General features: G+C 45.7%; 1 protein-coding gene across 2 annotated transcripts; it reads left to right on the forward strand.

The window, feature by feature from the left end:
- The first annotated feature begins 1,597 nt into the window (after positions 1 to 1,597).
- On the forward strand, positions 1,598 to 11,728 carry LOC113430703 (zinc finger protein RFP-like). Of its 2 annotated transcripts, XM_087953519.1 has the most exons (9): positions 1,598 to 1,702; positions 4,108 to 4,556; positions 4,873 to 4,968; positions 5,594 to 5,821; positions 5,910 to 5,932; positions 8,274 to 8,389; positions 8,726 to 8,779; positions 9,164 to 9,196; positions 10,557 to 11,728. In XM_087953519.1, exons 2-9 carry the CDS (start codon positions 4,143 to 4,145, stop codon positions 11,090 to 11,092), a joined length of 1,500 nt encoding a protein of 499 aa, XP_087809645.1. In that variant the 5' UTR covers positions 1,598 to 1,702; positions 4,108 to 4,142; the 3' UTR covers positions 11,093 to 11,728. The 2 variants fall into 2 exon arrangements, with proteins under 2 accessions (XP_087809645.1, XP_087809646.1); XM_087953520.1 differs by lacking the exon at positions 9,164 to 9,196.
- The last annotated feature ends 6,199 nt before the right edge of the window (positions 11,729 to 17,927 follow it).

Raw genomic sequence — 17,927 nt, forward strand, 5'->3', positions numbered from 1 at the left:
GCCCAAAAGGAGCTGCTGATCCAGTTCTACAGAGGAATGATTGAGTCCGTCATCTGCACCTCTATAACTGTCTGGTTTGGTTCTGCAACCCAACAGAACAGATACAGACTCCAGAGGATAATTAGGACTGCAGAAAAAACAATGGCTACCCACCTGCCTTCAATCGAGGACCTGTATACTGCACCCTGAGTCAAAAAGAGGGCTGTGAAAATATTTACAGACCCCTCACATCCCGGACATATAAACTGTTTCAACTCCCACCCTCAAAACGACGCTATAGGGCACTACACAGCAGAACAACTAGACACAAGGACAGTTTTTTTCTCTGAAGGCCATCCCTCTGCTAAACAAATAATTCCCTCCACACTGTCCAACCATTTACAAAGTCTGCATTACTGTCACTATTGTGACTGCATGACCGTAACTTTGTCGCTTGTATCCGTATGATTTATATGGAGTTTTTCCTAGTATGATTTGATTGCTTATTGTACCCTGTGACTATCATTAAGTGTTGTCCCTGATGATTCCTGACTCTTGACACTGAGAGCTTCTGCACCAAAGACAAATTCCTTGGGTGTCCAATGACGCTTGGCCCATAAAGAATTCTATTCTATTCTATTTGCTTATTGCACCCTGTGACTAAGTCTTGTACCTGATGATTCTTGGCTCTTTTTAAAAAAATATTTATTCAAAGTTTCAAAGAATTAAAAAAAAGAGAGAAACAGGTTCTCACATTTTACAGGGATGTCATAGCAGTGTACATAACTTTTAGTAACAATTAAGTTCATTTACCATAAGCGTGTCTATAACTTCTTGACCCTTTTATGTACTCCGAGAGCATTTGCACCAAAGACAGATCCCTTGTGCATGATATAAATAAGGGAATATGATCAAAAAGACATTATAATGATAGGGGAGGAAAAATTTAAAGTGGCTAGGAAAAAAAAGAGGGAGAAAAATAGTGTGTGCGCGTGTTTGTGTATGTATGCATATGTATGTATGTGTGTATGTATGCATATAAGAGGGAGATTCAGAAAATGAAGGGCGGAAGTATAAGAGATGCCTAAACAATATGAAATAGTGACAATGGAGACTTGAGAATTGGGAGGAAGAATATCGTGTCTATTTGGATCAACATGGAGGATGCCCACCTATCATCGCACCATCCATGCACCGATACTTTGTTGATTTATTTGATTTAATCGCTTACAAGATGACAGGGATAAGTATAAACACCGTTATGAATACATGAAAGGGATACATATAAGCAAAATAAAAAGAAACTATAGGACAGGGACGGTAAGCACGTTGGGGCGCTTATGCTCGTCCCCTACAGCCTCTGACGCAGAAAGGAGAGGAAAAAAGAAAAAACTGGGCAAACCAAACAGCCCCCCCGCCCTTCCCCCCCGCTCCCCGGGCCCCGATCTGGCCGCGCTTCCGAGACCTTCCCTGCGCAGCGCCAGGGGATCGTGGCCGGTCCCTTCCCCGGTTCCCGCCTTGCCCTCCACTGGATAGGGGGTCTCAGGCAGCCCCTGGGAGGGGGGGCAGGAGGGGCGGGGCCTCGCGGGGGGGGGGGCAGGACCGCCGCCCGCCAGCCCGTGAAACGAAATCGAAAGAGCAATTGGCCCTTCGGCTCCACTGCGCAGGCGCCCCGGCTGAAGCTGCCTTCCTCCCCGTCCGCTGCCCGGCAGGAGCTTCGCAGGTGAGCTCAACTTCCCCTCAGAAGTGACGCCCCCGAAGGGTCCCAGGCCGGGGGCTTCGGGCGAGGCTCCTGCTCTCCCCGAGGGGGGCCGGGGGGCCTTTGGGGCGAACCAAGGAAGACCCTCCGAGACCCCCCCGGGCTGCGCTGGAGGGTCTTTCGGGCTCCCAAAGCTTTTTATCCTTGAACTCTGTCCATGCCCCTTTGCGAGGCCAGCGGGGTTTGCGGAGGTTTCCCTCTTCGCCCGATCCTGCCCAGAATCCCCACGGCAGCTTCCCAGCCTCCCTTCGGGGCCTCCTGGCCTTTTGCCCGCTGCGGATCAAGTCCTTTGGGTCCTCCATCTCTTTCTTGACATTCCCCCTCTCCTCTTCCTTCACCGCATGGCATCCTCACAATGGATGCCCGGGTTTCACCCCCCCCCCCACCTTACCGTTTCCTCTTCCTGTCTAAGAAATGCATCCCATTGGCTGTCAGGCTCCCAGGGGCGGGGCCTTGGCTGGACCACCTGGCCTCACCTGAGGCAGTCTTGCCAGGTGGGGAGATGGGCCGTCCCATCCTGTCCGGGGCTTCATCCCATCCCCCTGGAGCTGAACGAGGGGCAGGGAAGCCGGTTTGTCTCTCCAACCAGTTTCTCCTTTTCCTCCTCCAGGCAAAGATCAGATTCTGCCTTTTGAAGATTTCCTTCTTCTAGGAGAGGGGGTGGGTGCTCACTTTCTACAAATACATTCCTCTATTCGCCATGTTCAAATATCCTCATTGCCTTGTACAAGTGGATGACAAAATATTTAATTCCTTAAAAACATATGAATCCATCTCCAATTTCCTTCATCTTGTATTCTTGGGCTCACCATGTTTACAACACACCTTTGGTCTTTGGAGCTGCCATTCCTACCATTCTTTAAACGTTCAAATATTCTGTCTTAATTTATATTATCCCCTATTATGTTCCCCCAATATTACATTTGCCGCTATTGCTTATATTTTATTTTCTATAGCTTCCCTTCCCTCTAGCCTCTCATTTTAACACAAGTATATTTTCTCTTAGCCAATACATTCAAACTTATATTATTACCTCCTTATCTTATATACATGAATAACAAAACATATAGTTCATTAAAAATATTGTCCTACTATATAGTTATATCTATTCCCAGTCAGGCTCCGCATAACATTTTGTTAGGAGAATGAGCGGACACAGGGAGACGTAGTGAGAGTGGTGAAGAATAACACACCCACACCACACAGCTTATTATTCCAGTTGTCCACTATCCAGTTAATTTTATTTTATTTGAACCAGTGTCTCTTCTTTGTTTTAAAATATCAACATCCTCAAATCTTTATTTCCAATGTTGATCAGTCCAAAACACCAAGAATTCCAGAGGTGGTATCCTCCTATATCCTTACTCTTTGATTACAATATATTCCAACGTCCAGGGGGTCTTCTTATAACGGCTTTCTTTTATTCCTTCTTTAATTTCTCCTTTTAATAATGTCGTTAGTTTGAAGGGATCTACAGGATTTTTCTTTCATCAGCAAGTGGCGCTTTTAATCCAGTTTCACAGCCACTCTTTTTCCGTTTCTTTATTTAGCTTCACCAATTTCAAAAACCAAATATTACTCCTCTTTAGAACAATTACTTCCAGCATTCAGATTAATGCCTTTTAATGCCAAATCCTGCCTGATTGCCAATTCCAAATTAATGTTCTTCTAGATTAGTTCCTTTTCAAATTTTAAGTTTTTTTAAAAAAACTTTAAAACTCTTTATATTTCCAAATTCTTCTTCTATCCGCCGCTAGCACATTTTTTTATTTTTCTCTGTTATAGTTTTTGGGGTAGTTACAAATAATATAGATTCTTCTCACCCTTCTCCGAACACTGTTCCCAATCTCCACTCCAGCACCGCGCTTAGATGTTCCTCGGCTGTCCCAACTTTGTAGCATCCACCTTGGCCTGCTCTTCTCTCCATCGTGGCATAGAGAACAAGTTCGGGGTTTCTACAGGGGAGTTGTGTTCTCCCCCAGAACCTCACCAAGTGCTTCTCCTTAACTTCGCTGCCCCTCCAAGGCGGCTTTCAGCTCCGTCCAGAGCCCACAAATGGCGAGAAGCCAGCGCAGGAACGGAAACCTTCGTTCGCTGCTTGTAGTCTCGTCACGACGTCAGCCGGAGGTCTGGCCAGGCTGAGCTTGAGGGAACCAAAGCAATCGGATGGATGCCCAAAGAGGCCACCCCAGACCCCAAGGGGGCTTCCTTTGTCCTCTTCTCTGGCTCCTCTGGCTACTGGGCAACCCCTCCCCCTTTTGCAAGAAGCCATTTAATTGGAGGAGGGCTTCAGGGCACTCTGTTCTCTGGGGGAGGGGCTGAGAAATGCGCTGTCCCAGAAGGAGCCAATGAGCAGCTTTCTCTTCCAGGTTCAGCCAAGGAGGAAAGGGGACTGAAGAGCCCCATGGCAACCTCAGGGGAAAAGGCAGCCTTGGGGGAGCTGGGCCAGGAGGCCACCTGCCCTCTGTGCCTGGACTTCTTCGAGCAGCCGATGGGCCTCTCCTGCGGGCACAACTTCTGCCGTGACTGCTTGGCCCAGTTGGGACCTGAGGCTTCCTGCCCCCAGTGCAGAGCCAAGGTGGAGCCTAGCAGCGCCTGCCCCAACCGGGCCCTGGCCAACGTGGTTCGCCTGGTGAAGAGGCTTCAGCTGTCAGAGGGAGCCCAGGAGGAGAGCAGCGGCCAACGGCTGTGCCAGGAACACGGGCAGCCCCTGCAGAGCTTCTGCTCCCGCGAGAAGAGCCTCCTCTGCCCCAGCTGCCTGGAGGGGCACCAGGGCCACCCCCTCCTCTCTCTGCCCGAGGCTGCCCAGGAATTCAAGGTAGGTACCAACTCCCTGGGGCACTGCATCAGCTCTTTGGGGGGCAGGCACAGGGGTCACCCAAAGTCCCCTGAACGATGGGAAGGGCTACCAAGTTAAAAAAATGGCAGTAGAGAACCAGGCTCTTTTTGGGCAGCGAGAGAGGAGAAGGTGGGGGAGACCAATTCTCAGTTGCTCTCCTCGTGGGCCCCTGCCTGCCCCTGGGACCCTCCAGCAGGGCCTCTCCTTGAGTGTGGCACAGAGTTCCTGTGGCCCCCTCTGGGTGGGAGCGCTGGCATTTGGGACCCAGGAATGGCACCCTCTCCTCCGCGTGCAGGATTTGCTGGATGGCCTCCTGGAGCCCTTGAGGAAGGAGGAGCAGAAGTTGCTGGAGCAGAGGCAGGCCGAGGAGCAGAGCCGGCAGGAGTGCCAGGTGGGTCTCTTGGGGAGAAGGCAGGAGGCAGCCCCTCAGGGACGCTGCTTCTGTGGCTGGAAAATCTCCCCCTCTGTCAGCCTCAAGATATCTTCTGCATCCTGTCTACTACATCTTCTCTGCTGCTCTGCTCTGCTATTTCTTTCGGCTGTCATTTGCAATGGAGGGGAGGGGGGACTTGGTGGGGAAGAGGGCTGGAGGTATTTTGCATTCCTTTGCTGTGGGTAGCAAGGGGAGAGGGTTGTATGGATTCTTGTTTTTAACTTTCCATTTCTTCGCTAGTTTCTATCCTCTTTGCGCAGCTGCGAAGTTTTATCAAAATATGTCAAGGTCAACGGACAGAGGCCTCATCACCACCTGAAGATGCCCACATGATCATATTCAGAACTTTTAATTGGAAGAGTCATTTGGACTTTGGGGGGTGGGAACAATTCCATTCCTTTGTATATGTGATCTGCGTGCCAATTCCTCAGATTCGGAATTCAATCTGTAGCTTCCACTTTGATTTCCAGTAAAAGGATAACTTTGCTCTAATCCATGGAGTCTGAGTATTTCTTTCTTGGATCTTGAAGGGAGCACACACTGACACCCTCCCTCTGAATTCTCCCCATTTTCTGCCCCCCAGGAGCTGCTTGCCACCGAGAAGCAGCAGGTGGGCCTGGCGCTGGAGTCCCTGCAGGAGCTGCTCCGGGAGAGGCAGCCGGTCTGGCTGGGCTGGCTGGCCGAGCAGGAGAAGATGGAGTCTGAGTGGGCGGTGACCCTGGCCCAGCTCTCCAGGGAGACCTCCTGCCTGCAACAGCTGATGGCCCAGACAGAAAGGAAGTGCCGTCAGCCGGATGGGGAATTCTTGCAGGTGGGAAGGAGCAGAGGGTTCCTGGGTGGGGGAGGGGAGACCGGCCACCCTTACGAGGGCCGGCACCCATTTCACTCTTTTCTTTCAGGACATCCAAGACACCGTAGACAGGTAGGCGCCATCTTGCCCTTCCCCACCCCTGGCTTTGTGGGTCGGTTTGTGCCCAAAATTTCTGGGGCGGCTGCATCCTTTCGGATTTTGTGGCCAAGAGATGCTGATTGTGGGGCCTTTGGTGCTCTCGGAACTCAACTGACTTCCTGCAGACGTTTCGTTACCCAACTGTTCGGTCCTAGGCCTCCCCAAAAAGCACTAAGTCAATTCTGGGTCCTGGCAAAGCCTCTTTTATTACATTAATGTGAATTTATTTCATTCACAGTCAGCCAATGGCTTGGCAAACTGTCTTGCAAAGGTATGCTAATTAGTTCAGGCCTTATCAATCCTGGAACTCTGCCTGGTAAATAGTTCCACACTCAGTGCTGACAGGGAAGGGCTGGGTTATACAGACAAATCTTCCAAGGCTTAAGCAAATGAGCGAGTGAGTTGTTCCCTGCAAAAGCCCCCTCCCCTTTTGCTTCTCTTTTAATCCTGATGGGAGGGGGCATTCATCGTCTACCTGTGCCCTTACTCCCACTCTGACCCTGAGTTCGTAATTGTTCCTTCCTTTTGGCATCTCTGTGTATGCGTAGGCTGGGGACCAGTTCCAGACGCTTCCCCACCTCAGTGCTGTCCAAGGCTGAAGGCAGCCTGCCCTGGCCCCATCTCTGCCTCTGACCCAGAGCCCTCATCCGAACCTTCCTCAGCCTCCAAGACTGTCCTGCGTTCCTCCCCAACCTCCTCAGTATTGCCCGAGTCTGTTGCCCGCTGCGGCAGCTGCCGGCGGGCCACAACACTGACTAGGTAACACCATCAGTGCTGGGAGGGAGTGGTGTTCGCTCCCTCTTGATGCACAAGTAGGGCAGTCTCAGTTGGGGAGCCGTTTATGCCTCAGTGGTTGCTCAGGCATTGTAAACAACACAGATGAGGCACCATCAACGCAGACCGACAATCCAACAGCAAAACGGAGGCTAACCAGGGAGCCCCCAAGGAGAGACCAACGGTCCCAGCAATACTCTCAGGGGAAGCCAGGAGTGCAGACAGGCCTTGACCTCATGATCACAGCTGAAGCCAAGATTTCTGTTACTAAGTGAGACAGTCATTAACTGAGTTTTTTCGACCTTTCTTGCCACACTTTTTAAGCATATTGCTGCTGCTGATAGGTTAGTAACCTGGTTGTTAAGTGAAACAGGCTTCCCCATGGGCTTTGGTTGTCTGACGGCCACATGACCTTGGAATCCAGCAATAGTCATAAGTGTGAGCTCATTGCCAATAATCTACATTTGGATCCTGTGGCCATGGGGATGCTGCAAAGGTTTAAACTCTGAAAAATGTCTGGAGGGCACTTTTTTCACTGCCGTAACTTTGAACATTCAAAAAACAAACAGTTGAGGGTTACCTGTATGTGAAAGGAGAGCAAACCGCACTCCCTTCTGGCACTGATGATGTTGCTCAGTTGCGTAATGAAAGGTCTGCAAGAAAACAGCCGATCCCCAAGGACCCGCAGGGACAACTCTTCTCTTCTGCTGGAGGTTCGCTTTCTCCGCAGCCATTCGGATGATCCCCACTTGGGGTGGAGGGAAGCGGTGAAAACTCAGTTGTTGCAGGAAACCTGGTTTCTTTGCTTAGGACCCCTTAGTCCTTGGTACAGTAAGATCAGAATCACACTGACGTTTGTGTTGAGTTTGTGACTTTTCTCGCTTCTGTACTGAACTCTACACTGGTTCAGTGCGCAGAGTCGGTTGCGATCAAAGCAACAAATAACGGTTGCATAGTAAACAAGCTAGGATTCACGCCACATGCCAAACTCAGGTTTGGAAAACCTGAGTCCTGTACTCACCTGGCAAGATGCTGGAAAGGACCGGCTTGTTTCACACACCCCACAGCCAACCCAGCCCTCACCTAGCCCCCCTGTGTTGCGGGGAGGCAGCCGGGTAGGTGTGTGAGGCCATTGTCAAGTCATAAAACATCTTGTATACACATTTTATAGTTGACAACAGAAAGGGGGGGCAGTTTCAATGAGCAGGTGGCAGTGTGGAATTGAAAGTACACTCCATTCATATTTTCTTCTAAGACTGATTAGATGACTGAAGCTTCTGCCGCAAAAAAATCTAATTGGAGAGCATGATAGATGACTCTTGGCTATGGACGTTTTTCGTTGAATGATACACCGGGGGGGGAGCAGCATCAAGGGTGACAGTGAATTACGTATCTCAGAGTTGGCTACGCCTAGGTTAGTGCCAGACATGGAATGTTACCTTCAAATAAATCCTCTTCAGTTTTGGGAGTGTGGCTCAAGGCTCATGATTAAATTGGAGTAACTGCCAGAACCCTGACAGCCGCCCTCCTTGTGTCGCAGGTGCCGGAGTTACGTGGTGGGGCGTGTAGAGAGCATCTCTCCCAGCCTGCAAGACAGACTCCGCACCCTCTTGGAGAAAAACGCTTCTGTAAGGCAGATTGTTGACAGTTGCAAAGGTGAGGGGCCCTTTCAGGAGGGGGCTGGGGGTCTTGGGCCCTAGAGAGCAGCCCCAGGAGTTCTGGGCCCTCCTTCTGCCCCCCTTCCTACTGGGGGAACTCGGGGGAGCCAGACCCAAACCGGCTCCATCCAACCTGGCTGGGTGAAGGCGGGGGCTGCCACTTCCACTGATCACTCAGCCCCCCAACCATGCTCCTTGGGGTGGGGGTTCACTGGGCACCTGGCAAGGACCAAGACACTGCTGCCAACAGGGTGGCTTCCGCTCACGGGCATTGCCCACGGGCGGCTGTTTCTCATCCCGGCCCCGTTTTCTCCTTTCGTCCTCTGAATCTCAGCCTCTCTGCAGGCGACTCTGACCAGGGAGAACCTGGAGCAACTTCTGACCACAGGTAAACCCCCTGGGGCTGGTGGTGGGGGAGTTAGTGGGGAAGGGGCTTGCAAAGACCACCAGGCCTCTCAGCAGTGGTTTCCCACATCACCAGGAGTAACGCCTGCCAGGAGTGGCTTCCTCCGTGGGGTGGAAGCCCCGAGTCTGGAGGGCCCCCAAAGGCAGCCTCTGGGGGAGGAGTGGGGTCCCTCACAGCCACACGGATCTGACCCTTCCCTGCCAGCCCTTGGCCCTTCCAGAAAAGAGCCATGGGGGAGGGCGCTTAGAACTTCCCGGGCATAGAAGAGCCCAGCGGGGGCCTCGGGTGTTGAGCTGGGGCCTGTGAGAAGTGGGCTGGGGGGCTTGGAGAAGCCCCTGATTTTAACTTCTATCCCTTCCTCCCCAGCACTTGCTCCACAACAGCCAAGATATCCTAGAGGTAACTGCACACGGAAGAAGAGGGAACGTTCTGTAGCGGGTGGTGTCCATAGAGGGCAGCGGATGTTGGGCATCCCCTGTCTGGCAAGGGCCCTTCCTGAATCAGCCCTCCGGGCACCTAGTAAATGGGGGGGGCCTGACCTCGGGGCTCTGCAGCCATGATGCTTCAGTGGCCATGAGTGTGAAAAATGGTTGTAGGTCACCCTTTCAGTGCCATTGTAACTTCAAACCATCACTAAAGGAATAGTTGTAAGCCGAGGATGACCAGTGCCATCTCCAGGTGCCCTGGGGAATTGAAGTAAGCGCAGGGCCTATTGTGGGTCAGACCCCCCAACTGCCCACAACCCCCACTTCAGAGGCAGCCCCACTGACCTCTGGCTGCAGAGACCTGCTGTACTTAGGAATTGGTCCCATTTTGGGAGGGGGTGCTTGCCAGCCACTGCATCTCTGGCTCAGAGAGGACCAAACGGCTCAGAAGCACCCAGCCCCGCCCTGCTTTGCCCTCCGTAGCCCAGAGTCATCAATCATGTTCTCCAGTTAGATATTTGTGTTAGTGTTTGGGGATTAACCCCTAGCAGAGTATTGCAGCAGTAGTCAAGCCAGGCAGCCAAACGAGAGCGGAAGGGCCCCAGAGTATACACACACTGAACACAAACACTGTTTGTAGTTTAAATAGTTTTTAATCCATTTAGAGTTTAAATCATTGTCATTCAGTCCATTATGTCATTCACTATATTTCCATCCAGTAAGACTCACTATTACAGTCCAAGTTAAGAGTCCTTACAATATCTTTATCAGCCGATAAAGATATCTTCTCCTCCTCCGGTGCCTCTCTCCAGAGGAACAAATGCTGGATATTCAGCAAGACGCTCAAACAGTAGAACAGTTGAATTCAGCAATAAATCAGCAAAACAGTAGCAGACAGGATCATCTCAGTCACAGGCACAGTCACAGTAACAGTAAACAGTAAGACACAGTAAGCTTTCCAGCTTCTAATGCTTCCTTATATTGTAACTTCTAACCGCACCCTTAATCGGCTAATTGCCTGCAGCATTGTGCTTAAAGTGATACGCACTTAAACCATGATATCTAAGTTTTATATATTTATTCACCCAAACCATATTTGGTATCAATGTTATACCTAACAATTTGCTTGGGAGAAACTTCAGTCACCTAGTTACTATCTCTAAAAAGCTATGTGTGGAATGCACTTTTGGTTTCCAAACTGCCACACTGCTCTTCCAAACCCCTTTCCCCCCTCCCTTTCTGTTGGCAACTCTAAAAAGACCTTAGAAATGTTTTATGAGTTGACACCCTGTTCCCAGCCCATCTTAAAAGAGTTTCTGTTCTCCGTCCTGCAGCCAACGCCGTGCCGAACAGCTCAACCGCCCACCCCCGGCTCCTGTGCAATGGCTCCACTGTGACTTGGGCCAACAGATACCAGAATTACTCAGATGTGCCAGGGAGGTTCGACCGGGAATTCTGTGTCCTGGGCCGTGAAGGATTCAACACAGGATGGCACTGGTGGGAGGTGTCCGTGCAGGTGGCAGCCGACAATGCCCCGGTGCGGGGCACAGCATGTTGGGCCATCGGGGTGGCCAAGGAGTCCGTCCGCAGGAAGGGGAGGTTCGAGCTGAGCCCCCAGGAGGGAATCTGGGCCGTGGGGAAGAGTGTTAGAGGGGAGTTTGTCACTTTTGACACAGATCAGAAGAAGCTGAGCTTGAAAAAGGTGCTGCAGAGGCTGCGGGTGAGGCTGGACTGCGAGGCAAAAGAAGTGGAGTTCCTGGATGGGGAGACGGAGGATTCCCTCCACACCTTCCAGATGGGGCCCCTCCTTGGGGAGACTCTCTGGCCATTTTTCTATCTGGGCCAGGAGGGGGTCACCCTTTATTGTTAGGAATTTCCACGTCCTATAAAAGATCTTTGGGACTGATAGTCCTCAACTTACAACAGTTCACGTACTGACCAGAGTTGAGGAGCTCAGCCCCACCTCCTCACGCCTTCAAGGCCACATCTGGCAAGAGGACCAGATGTCGTCGCCCCTCCCCGCACCATGCCCGACCTCCTTATCCTTTTGCCATGCTCAGACCAGGCTGGTTGGGGGCTGCCAAGAGCTTCGTGGCTCCGACTGACCGAGAGGTGGTGGGGCTGTGATGCAGTGATGCCTCCTGGCGCCTCTGAGCCCCTTTTGAAGTGCCCCTTGTTTGGGCAAGACCCTCCATGCCACCTCCTGCCAGGTGCTGCACCTTTGTTGTGCGTTAACACGATGTTTCTCAACCTGGGCACCCGGGAGATGTGCGGACTTCAACTCCCAGAATTCCCAGCCAGCAGAGCTACCTGGGGAATTCAGGTGTTGGAAGGCCCTGCATCCTCCAGGTGCTGCCAAGGTTGGGCATCCCTGCCTGACTCTGGGGCTCTCAGTTTAGATGAGAGAGAGAGACGGTTAAAGGGCCTTTATAATCAGTAAAAGTGATACCTTAATACCTGCATGCGATTCTACATTTATGTTACTCTGAACTTATTAAAAACGCAACATATTTATGTTTTATTTGTATCATTTATCTAGGTGATTTACAGATACTGAATTAAGTTTTGTTTTTTTTTTTAAAACAATTTTATTGATTTTTAAAGACCAACAAAAACAAGCAAAACATAAAAACATCCAGCTTTCTTTCATAAATATACAAGCAGTGTGTCGGTTGGTTTACCAATTTTTTGTGCATCCATTTCGTAGTCTCAATTACAGTTACATTGCATAATAACTCATATTATCAATCAAAGATTAAATACCCTAATATTACTATTAAACAATCATTTGACTATAATTTTATTCATTCATACTTTGCGAGATAACTATAATTTACTTAGTTTATTTTATAACAATTCATATACTCCTACCAAATCTATCCTAAAAACATTTTATAGATATAATATCAAAAAAAAGAAAAGAAATATATCTTAATATATTCATTGTTTTCTGAAATTCTAGATATTCTGTTATTGTGTTTTATTATCTAACCATTGATAGAAAAGGTCCCAGATTTTATAAAATTGTTTATCCTCTTGTTCTCTAATTTCAAATGTCAATCTACTCATTTCAGCACATTCCAATATTTTCGTAATGATTTCCTCCTGCGATGGTATTTTCTCATTTTTCCAATTTTTAGCAAATACAATCCTAGCCGCTGTTAATACATTTACAATCAGATATTTCAAATGTTTACTATATGTATCAGGTAAAATTCCCAATAAAAAAATCTCTGGTTTTAAGTCTATGTGTTTATCATTTTTTTCCAACCACATGCGAATTTTAGTCCAATATTTTCTAGCGTCCTCACAAGTCCACCACGTGGTAATATGAGCCAGGTATCTGATGACATTTCCAACATTTTTCGGATTTATTCTTGAACATTCTTGCTATTCTTGTCGGGGGGGGAAATGCCCCCTGTAAAACATCTTATACAAATTTTCTTTATATGCTGTTGACATGGTCACTTTATAATTTTGAGACCACAATTTTTGCCATTTCTCTAAATCAATCCCATATCCAAAATTCTTCCCCCAAGCAATCATAGTTTCTTTAACTTGTTCTTCCTCTAGTTTAATTTCCAATAAATAACCAGATAGTTTTTTAATCACCTTTTCATCAGTACCTGTCAAAATCTTGTCTAAATCAGTCAATTTATCATAGAATCCTTCTGTTTTAAAATCTTCATCATACCTTGAATGTATTTGCGCATATGAAAACCAATTCATCTTTATACCTTGTTCCTCTAAATTTTGCATCGATTTAAGTTCACCCTTTTCATCCAATATTTCCCCATATCTAACTGTTCCTTCTTGTATATTATAGGATAGGAAAATGCTTCAATAGATGATAACCAAACTGGAATTTTCAAATAACATTCTTTTAATCTTCTCCCAATTTAACCACAAAAACTCCTGTATATGATGTCTTCTAAAATAGCCCCGTGTTTTAGTTCCCTTATACCATAGAAAAGCATGCCAGCCCAACAACAAATCATGTCCTTCAAGTGTCAACAACCTAGTCTTTCTTAATGTTATCCATTCCTTAAACCACGTCAAATTTGCAGCTTGATAGTACAACTCCCAATTAGGTAAACCAAATCCTCCTCTAATTCTAGCATCTTGTAAAAGTTTTAACTTTATTCTCGCTTTCTTGCCTTGCCATATATACTTCAGCACGATTGTCAGTCCGAGCTCTATTCAAAATCCAAGAAAGAAATACTTCAACTCCATAAATTAGAGTAAAGAAACTTTTACTGAATTTTAAAGTGGTAGCTACAGGTAGAATTCTGAATCTAAGAAATTAGGCGCGCAGATCACATATACAAAGGGGTGAAATTGATCCCACCCCCCAAAGTCCAAGATCTTCCTCCAATTAAAAGTTTTGAATGTGTGCATCTGCAGGTGGTGATGAGGCTTCTGTCCGTTGACCTTGACATATTTGATAAAAAATTAGCAGTTGCGCAGTAGAAAGACAGTTGAGCAAGGAAACAGAAACTTAAGAACAAGAATTTTATACTCCCCCTCCTCCTTCTCATTACAGTACAGGAATGTAACACCTCCAGCTTTCTTCCCTTCCAATCCCCCCTCCCCCCCATTGCTAATGACAGCCAAAAGATGAAGAGCAGTGAGAAAGATGCATAGCAGTAGAAGAGATCTTTTTTTTTCCAAAACAATTTTATTGATTTTCTACAAACAAAAAAGACACACAAAACATTAAAACATCAACTCTCTTATGTACGTACAGTGTGTCGGTTGGTTCATCAGTTTTGTGCATTCATTTCGTAGTCTCAATTGCAGTTATATTACATAACAACTCATTGTCAATCCAAATTTATATATCCTAATATCGCTATTAATAAATCATTTGACTATGCTTTTAATCATTCATGCTTTATGAGAGAACAATACTTTAAACAGTTTATTCTATAACAAATCATATAATCATACCAAATCTATCCTAAAAAACACTTTATAGATATAATGTCAAATAACATAGGCAAAAGAAAAAATAAAAGTATTCCTTGCTATCTAACTTTCTAAATATTCTATTATCGTAATTTATCATCTAGCCACTGATAAAAAAGATCCCAAATTTCATAAAATTGTTTATCCTCTTGCTCTCTAATTTCAAATGTCAATCTACTCATCTCAGCACATTCCAATATTTTCTTAATAATTTCTTCCTGTGAAGGTGTTTTCTCATTCTTCCAGTTTTTAGCAAATACAATCCTAGCCGCTGTTAACACATTTACAATCAGGTATTTCAAATCTTTACTATATGTATCTGGTAAGATTCCCAATAAAAAGAACTCCGGTTTCAAATCTACACATTTTTTTGTCATTTTTTCCAACCACATGCGAATTTTAGTCCAATATTTTTTAGCGTCCTCACAAGTCCACCACATATGGTAATATGAGCCAGGTATCTGATGACATTTCCAGCATTTTTCAGATTTGTTCTTGAACATTCTTGCTATTCTTGTCGGGGGAAAGTGCCACCTGTAAAACATCTTATACAAATTTTCCTTATATGCTGTTGACATTGTCATTTTATAATTTTGAGACCACAATTTTTGCCATTTCTCTAAATCAATCCCATATCCAAAATTCTTCCCCCAAACAATCATAGTTTCTTTAACTTGTTCTTCCTCTAGTTTAATTTCTAATAAATAACCAGATAGTTTTTTAATCACCTTCTCATCAGTACCCATCAAAATCTTATCTAGACCAGTCTGTTTATCATAGAATCCCTCTGTTTTAGAATCTTCATCATACCTTGAATGTATTTGCGCATATGAAAACCAATTCATCTTTATACCTTGTTCCTCTAAACTTTGTATTGATTTAAGTTCACTCTTTTCATCCAATAGTTCCCCATATCTAACTGTTTGTTCCTTCTTATAAATTATAGGATAGGAAAATGCTTCAATAGTCGATAACCAAACTGGAATTTTCAAATAACATTGTCTTTTTATCTTCTCCCAGTTTAACCACAAAGACTCCCGTATATAATGTCTTCTAAAATAACCCTGTGTTTTAGTTCCCTTATACCATAAAAAAGCATGCCAACCCAACAGCAAGTCATGACCTTCTAATGTCAACAACCTAGTCTTTCTTAATGTTATCCATTCCTTAACCCACATCAAACTTGCAGCTTGATAGTACAATTCCCAATTGGGCAGACCAAAACCTCCTCTAATTCTAGCATCTTGCAAAAGCTTTAGCTTTATTCTCGCTTTCTTACCTTGCCATATATACTTCAACATAATTTTATTTAAATCATCAAAATAGTCTTTTCCGAGCCTCACTGGTATTGTTTGAAAGAGAAACAGGATTCTAGGTAAAATATTCATCTTAATTGTTGAAATTCTCCTATTAATGACAATTGCAAGTTTTCCCATTTCTTCAAGTCTATAGCTATCTGTTGTTTAAGTTTAATATAATTATTCTCTTTTAATGTGCTACATCTTGCTGTCAAATGTATCCCCAGATACTTAACCTTATTCGTAACTTGGATTTTCAGCAGGTCTGCCAGTTCTTCTCTTTGTCTCAGTAGCATGTTCTTTGTCAAAATCTTTGTTTTGTCTTTATTTATTTTCAAACCAGCCATCTCACCATATATCTCTATCTTTTCCAATAACTTTGGAGCTGTTTCTAACGGATCTTCCAAAATAAAGACTAAGTCGTCAACAAAAGCTTGCAGTTTAAATTCTTCCTTTTTAATTTTCATTCCTTTTATGCTTTTATCATCTCTAATATTTCTATTCAACACTTCCAAAGTCAATACAAATAGCAAAGGAGATAGGGGACATCCTTGTCTTGTGCCTTTTCTTATATTAATAAAATCTGTAAGTTCTCCCTCCATCATTACCTTTGCTGTCTGTTTATTGTATATGGCTTCTATTGCTTGGACAAATTTTCTGGCAAAACCCATCTGTTCCAATAGTAATAACATAAATCTCCAGTTCACGTTGTCAAATGCCTTTTGAGCATCTAGAAATATCAAAGCCATTTGCTTTTCAGGATGTGCCTCATAATATTCCAAAGTATCCAAGATTACTCTCATATTATCTCTAATTTGTCTCTTTGGCAGAAATCCATTTTGATCTGGGTGAATAAAATTATTTAAGTATTTTTTAAGTCTTTCTGCTAAAATTGAAGCAAAAATTTTATAGTCTGCATTTAATAGAGAAATAGGTCTATAGTTCTTAATTTGCAGTGGATCAGCCTCTGCAGTAGAAGAGATCTTGAAGGCTGACATTCGGCCCCCCTAGAAAAAGGACATTTGTCCCTGTAAGAGAGAATAACATAAAATACATGTTAACAATTACATACCTTTCTATGGTTTATCAGGATACCTTATATGAAAGTCTTTGACCAGTTCAAGAGCCCTAACATCTTTCTCATTTACCCACTCGGCTTGGGATGAAGGAAAATGTTTCGAAGCTACAAGGTATTGGAGACGACCTCTCCATTTTCGAGAGTCTAAGATCTCTTTAACTTCGAAATGTTGTTCACCCTCAATCAGCAATGGTATGGGGGGATCAGTCTGGGTTGGTCTCAGTCTAGAGGTATGCTCGGGTTTCAACAAACTAACATGGAAAACCGGATGAATTCGACGAAGAGTTTTTGGTAGTGTCAATTGAACTGTCCCAATCTGTTCAATTGGGAAAGGACCCACATACTTAGGGCCCAGTTTCTTCGACTTCTGGGTGGTCTGTAAATATTTGGTCGAGAGAAAAACTTTGTCGCCCACTCGATAAGACTTCTGTAGAGTTCTCTTTCTATCTGCAAATTTCTTATGAGACTGATGTGTATCATCCAATGCTTTACGGGTGACTGGCCAATTGAGTTGGAGTTGAGATATTCATTCGTCCAACGACTGGATGTTGGGCCTTTCACGAGGAAGCTCAGGTATGGGTACAAAATCTTGCCCCGTGGCCACTTTGAACGGGGTAAAGCCAGTACTACTGTGGACAGAATTTGTTGTATGCCACCTCAGCAAAGGCAGCAGATCAGCCCAGTTGTCCTGCTGATAATTTATGTAACACCTGAGGTATTGCTCTAATACTGCATTAGTTCTCTCACAGGCCCCATTGGTTTGGGGATGGTGGGCAGAGCTTAAGCCCTGGGTGGAGCCTATTAATTTCAGAAACTCCCTCCAAAAGTTCGAGGTGAATTGAACCCCTCGGTCAGAAACTATACACTCGGGAACACCATGCAGTCTATAGATATGTATGATGAAGAGTTTAGCCAATGATTTCGCCGAGGGAATCTTAGAGTAAGGTATGAAATGTGCCTGTTTGGAGAACAAATCGGTTACCACCCAGATAACCGTGTGTCCAGTGCTCTCGGGTAAGTCTACTATAAAATCCATGGAGATTTCCTTCCAAGGAGCAGTTGGCCTGGCTACATTTTGTAACAGACCTGGTGGCTTACCAGGAGGTCTTTTGGCTGAGGCGCAAACTGGACAGCTAGCCACATAAATCTCAATGTCCTTTTTCAATGAAGGCCACCAGAACTGTCGCTTAACTAGGTGTAAGGTCTTCACGAAACCAAAGTGACCAGCCGCCTTGGAGTCATGGGTCTGCTGTAATACTTGGCTTCTCAATGTCTCTGGTACGTACAGTTTCGCTCCCACCTAGGCCAAGCCATCTCTAACTGTGCAGTTATTCGAATTCGCCAGGAACCACTCATCTGTT

The sequence above is a fragment of the Notechis scutatus genome, chromosome 2 (assembly GCF_049901735.1).
Source record: "Notechis scutatus isolate UNSWTSFEM ecotype Mainland chromosome 2, rNotScu1.2, whole genome shotgun sequence".
NCBI classification, from domain to species: Eukaryota; Metazoa; Chordata; class Lepidosauria; order Squamata; family Elapidae; genus Notechis; species Notechis scutatus.

Excerpts from the sequence above, each read along its gene's own strand:
- LOC113430703 (XM_087953519.1), top strand. The coding sequence starts at position 4,143 with ATGGCAACCTCAGGGGAAAAGGCAGCCTTGGGGGAGCTGGGCCAGGAG. Across the intron at positions 4,557-4,872 it reads AGGCTGCCCAGGAATTCAAG|GATTTGCTGGATGGCCTCCT; the intron begins GTAGGTACCAAC and ends CTCCGCGTGCAG. Across the intron at positions 5,933-8,273 it reads ATCCAAGACACCGTAGACAG|GTGCCGGAGTTACGTGGTGG; the intron begins GTAGGCGCCATC and ends CTTGTGTCGCAG.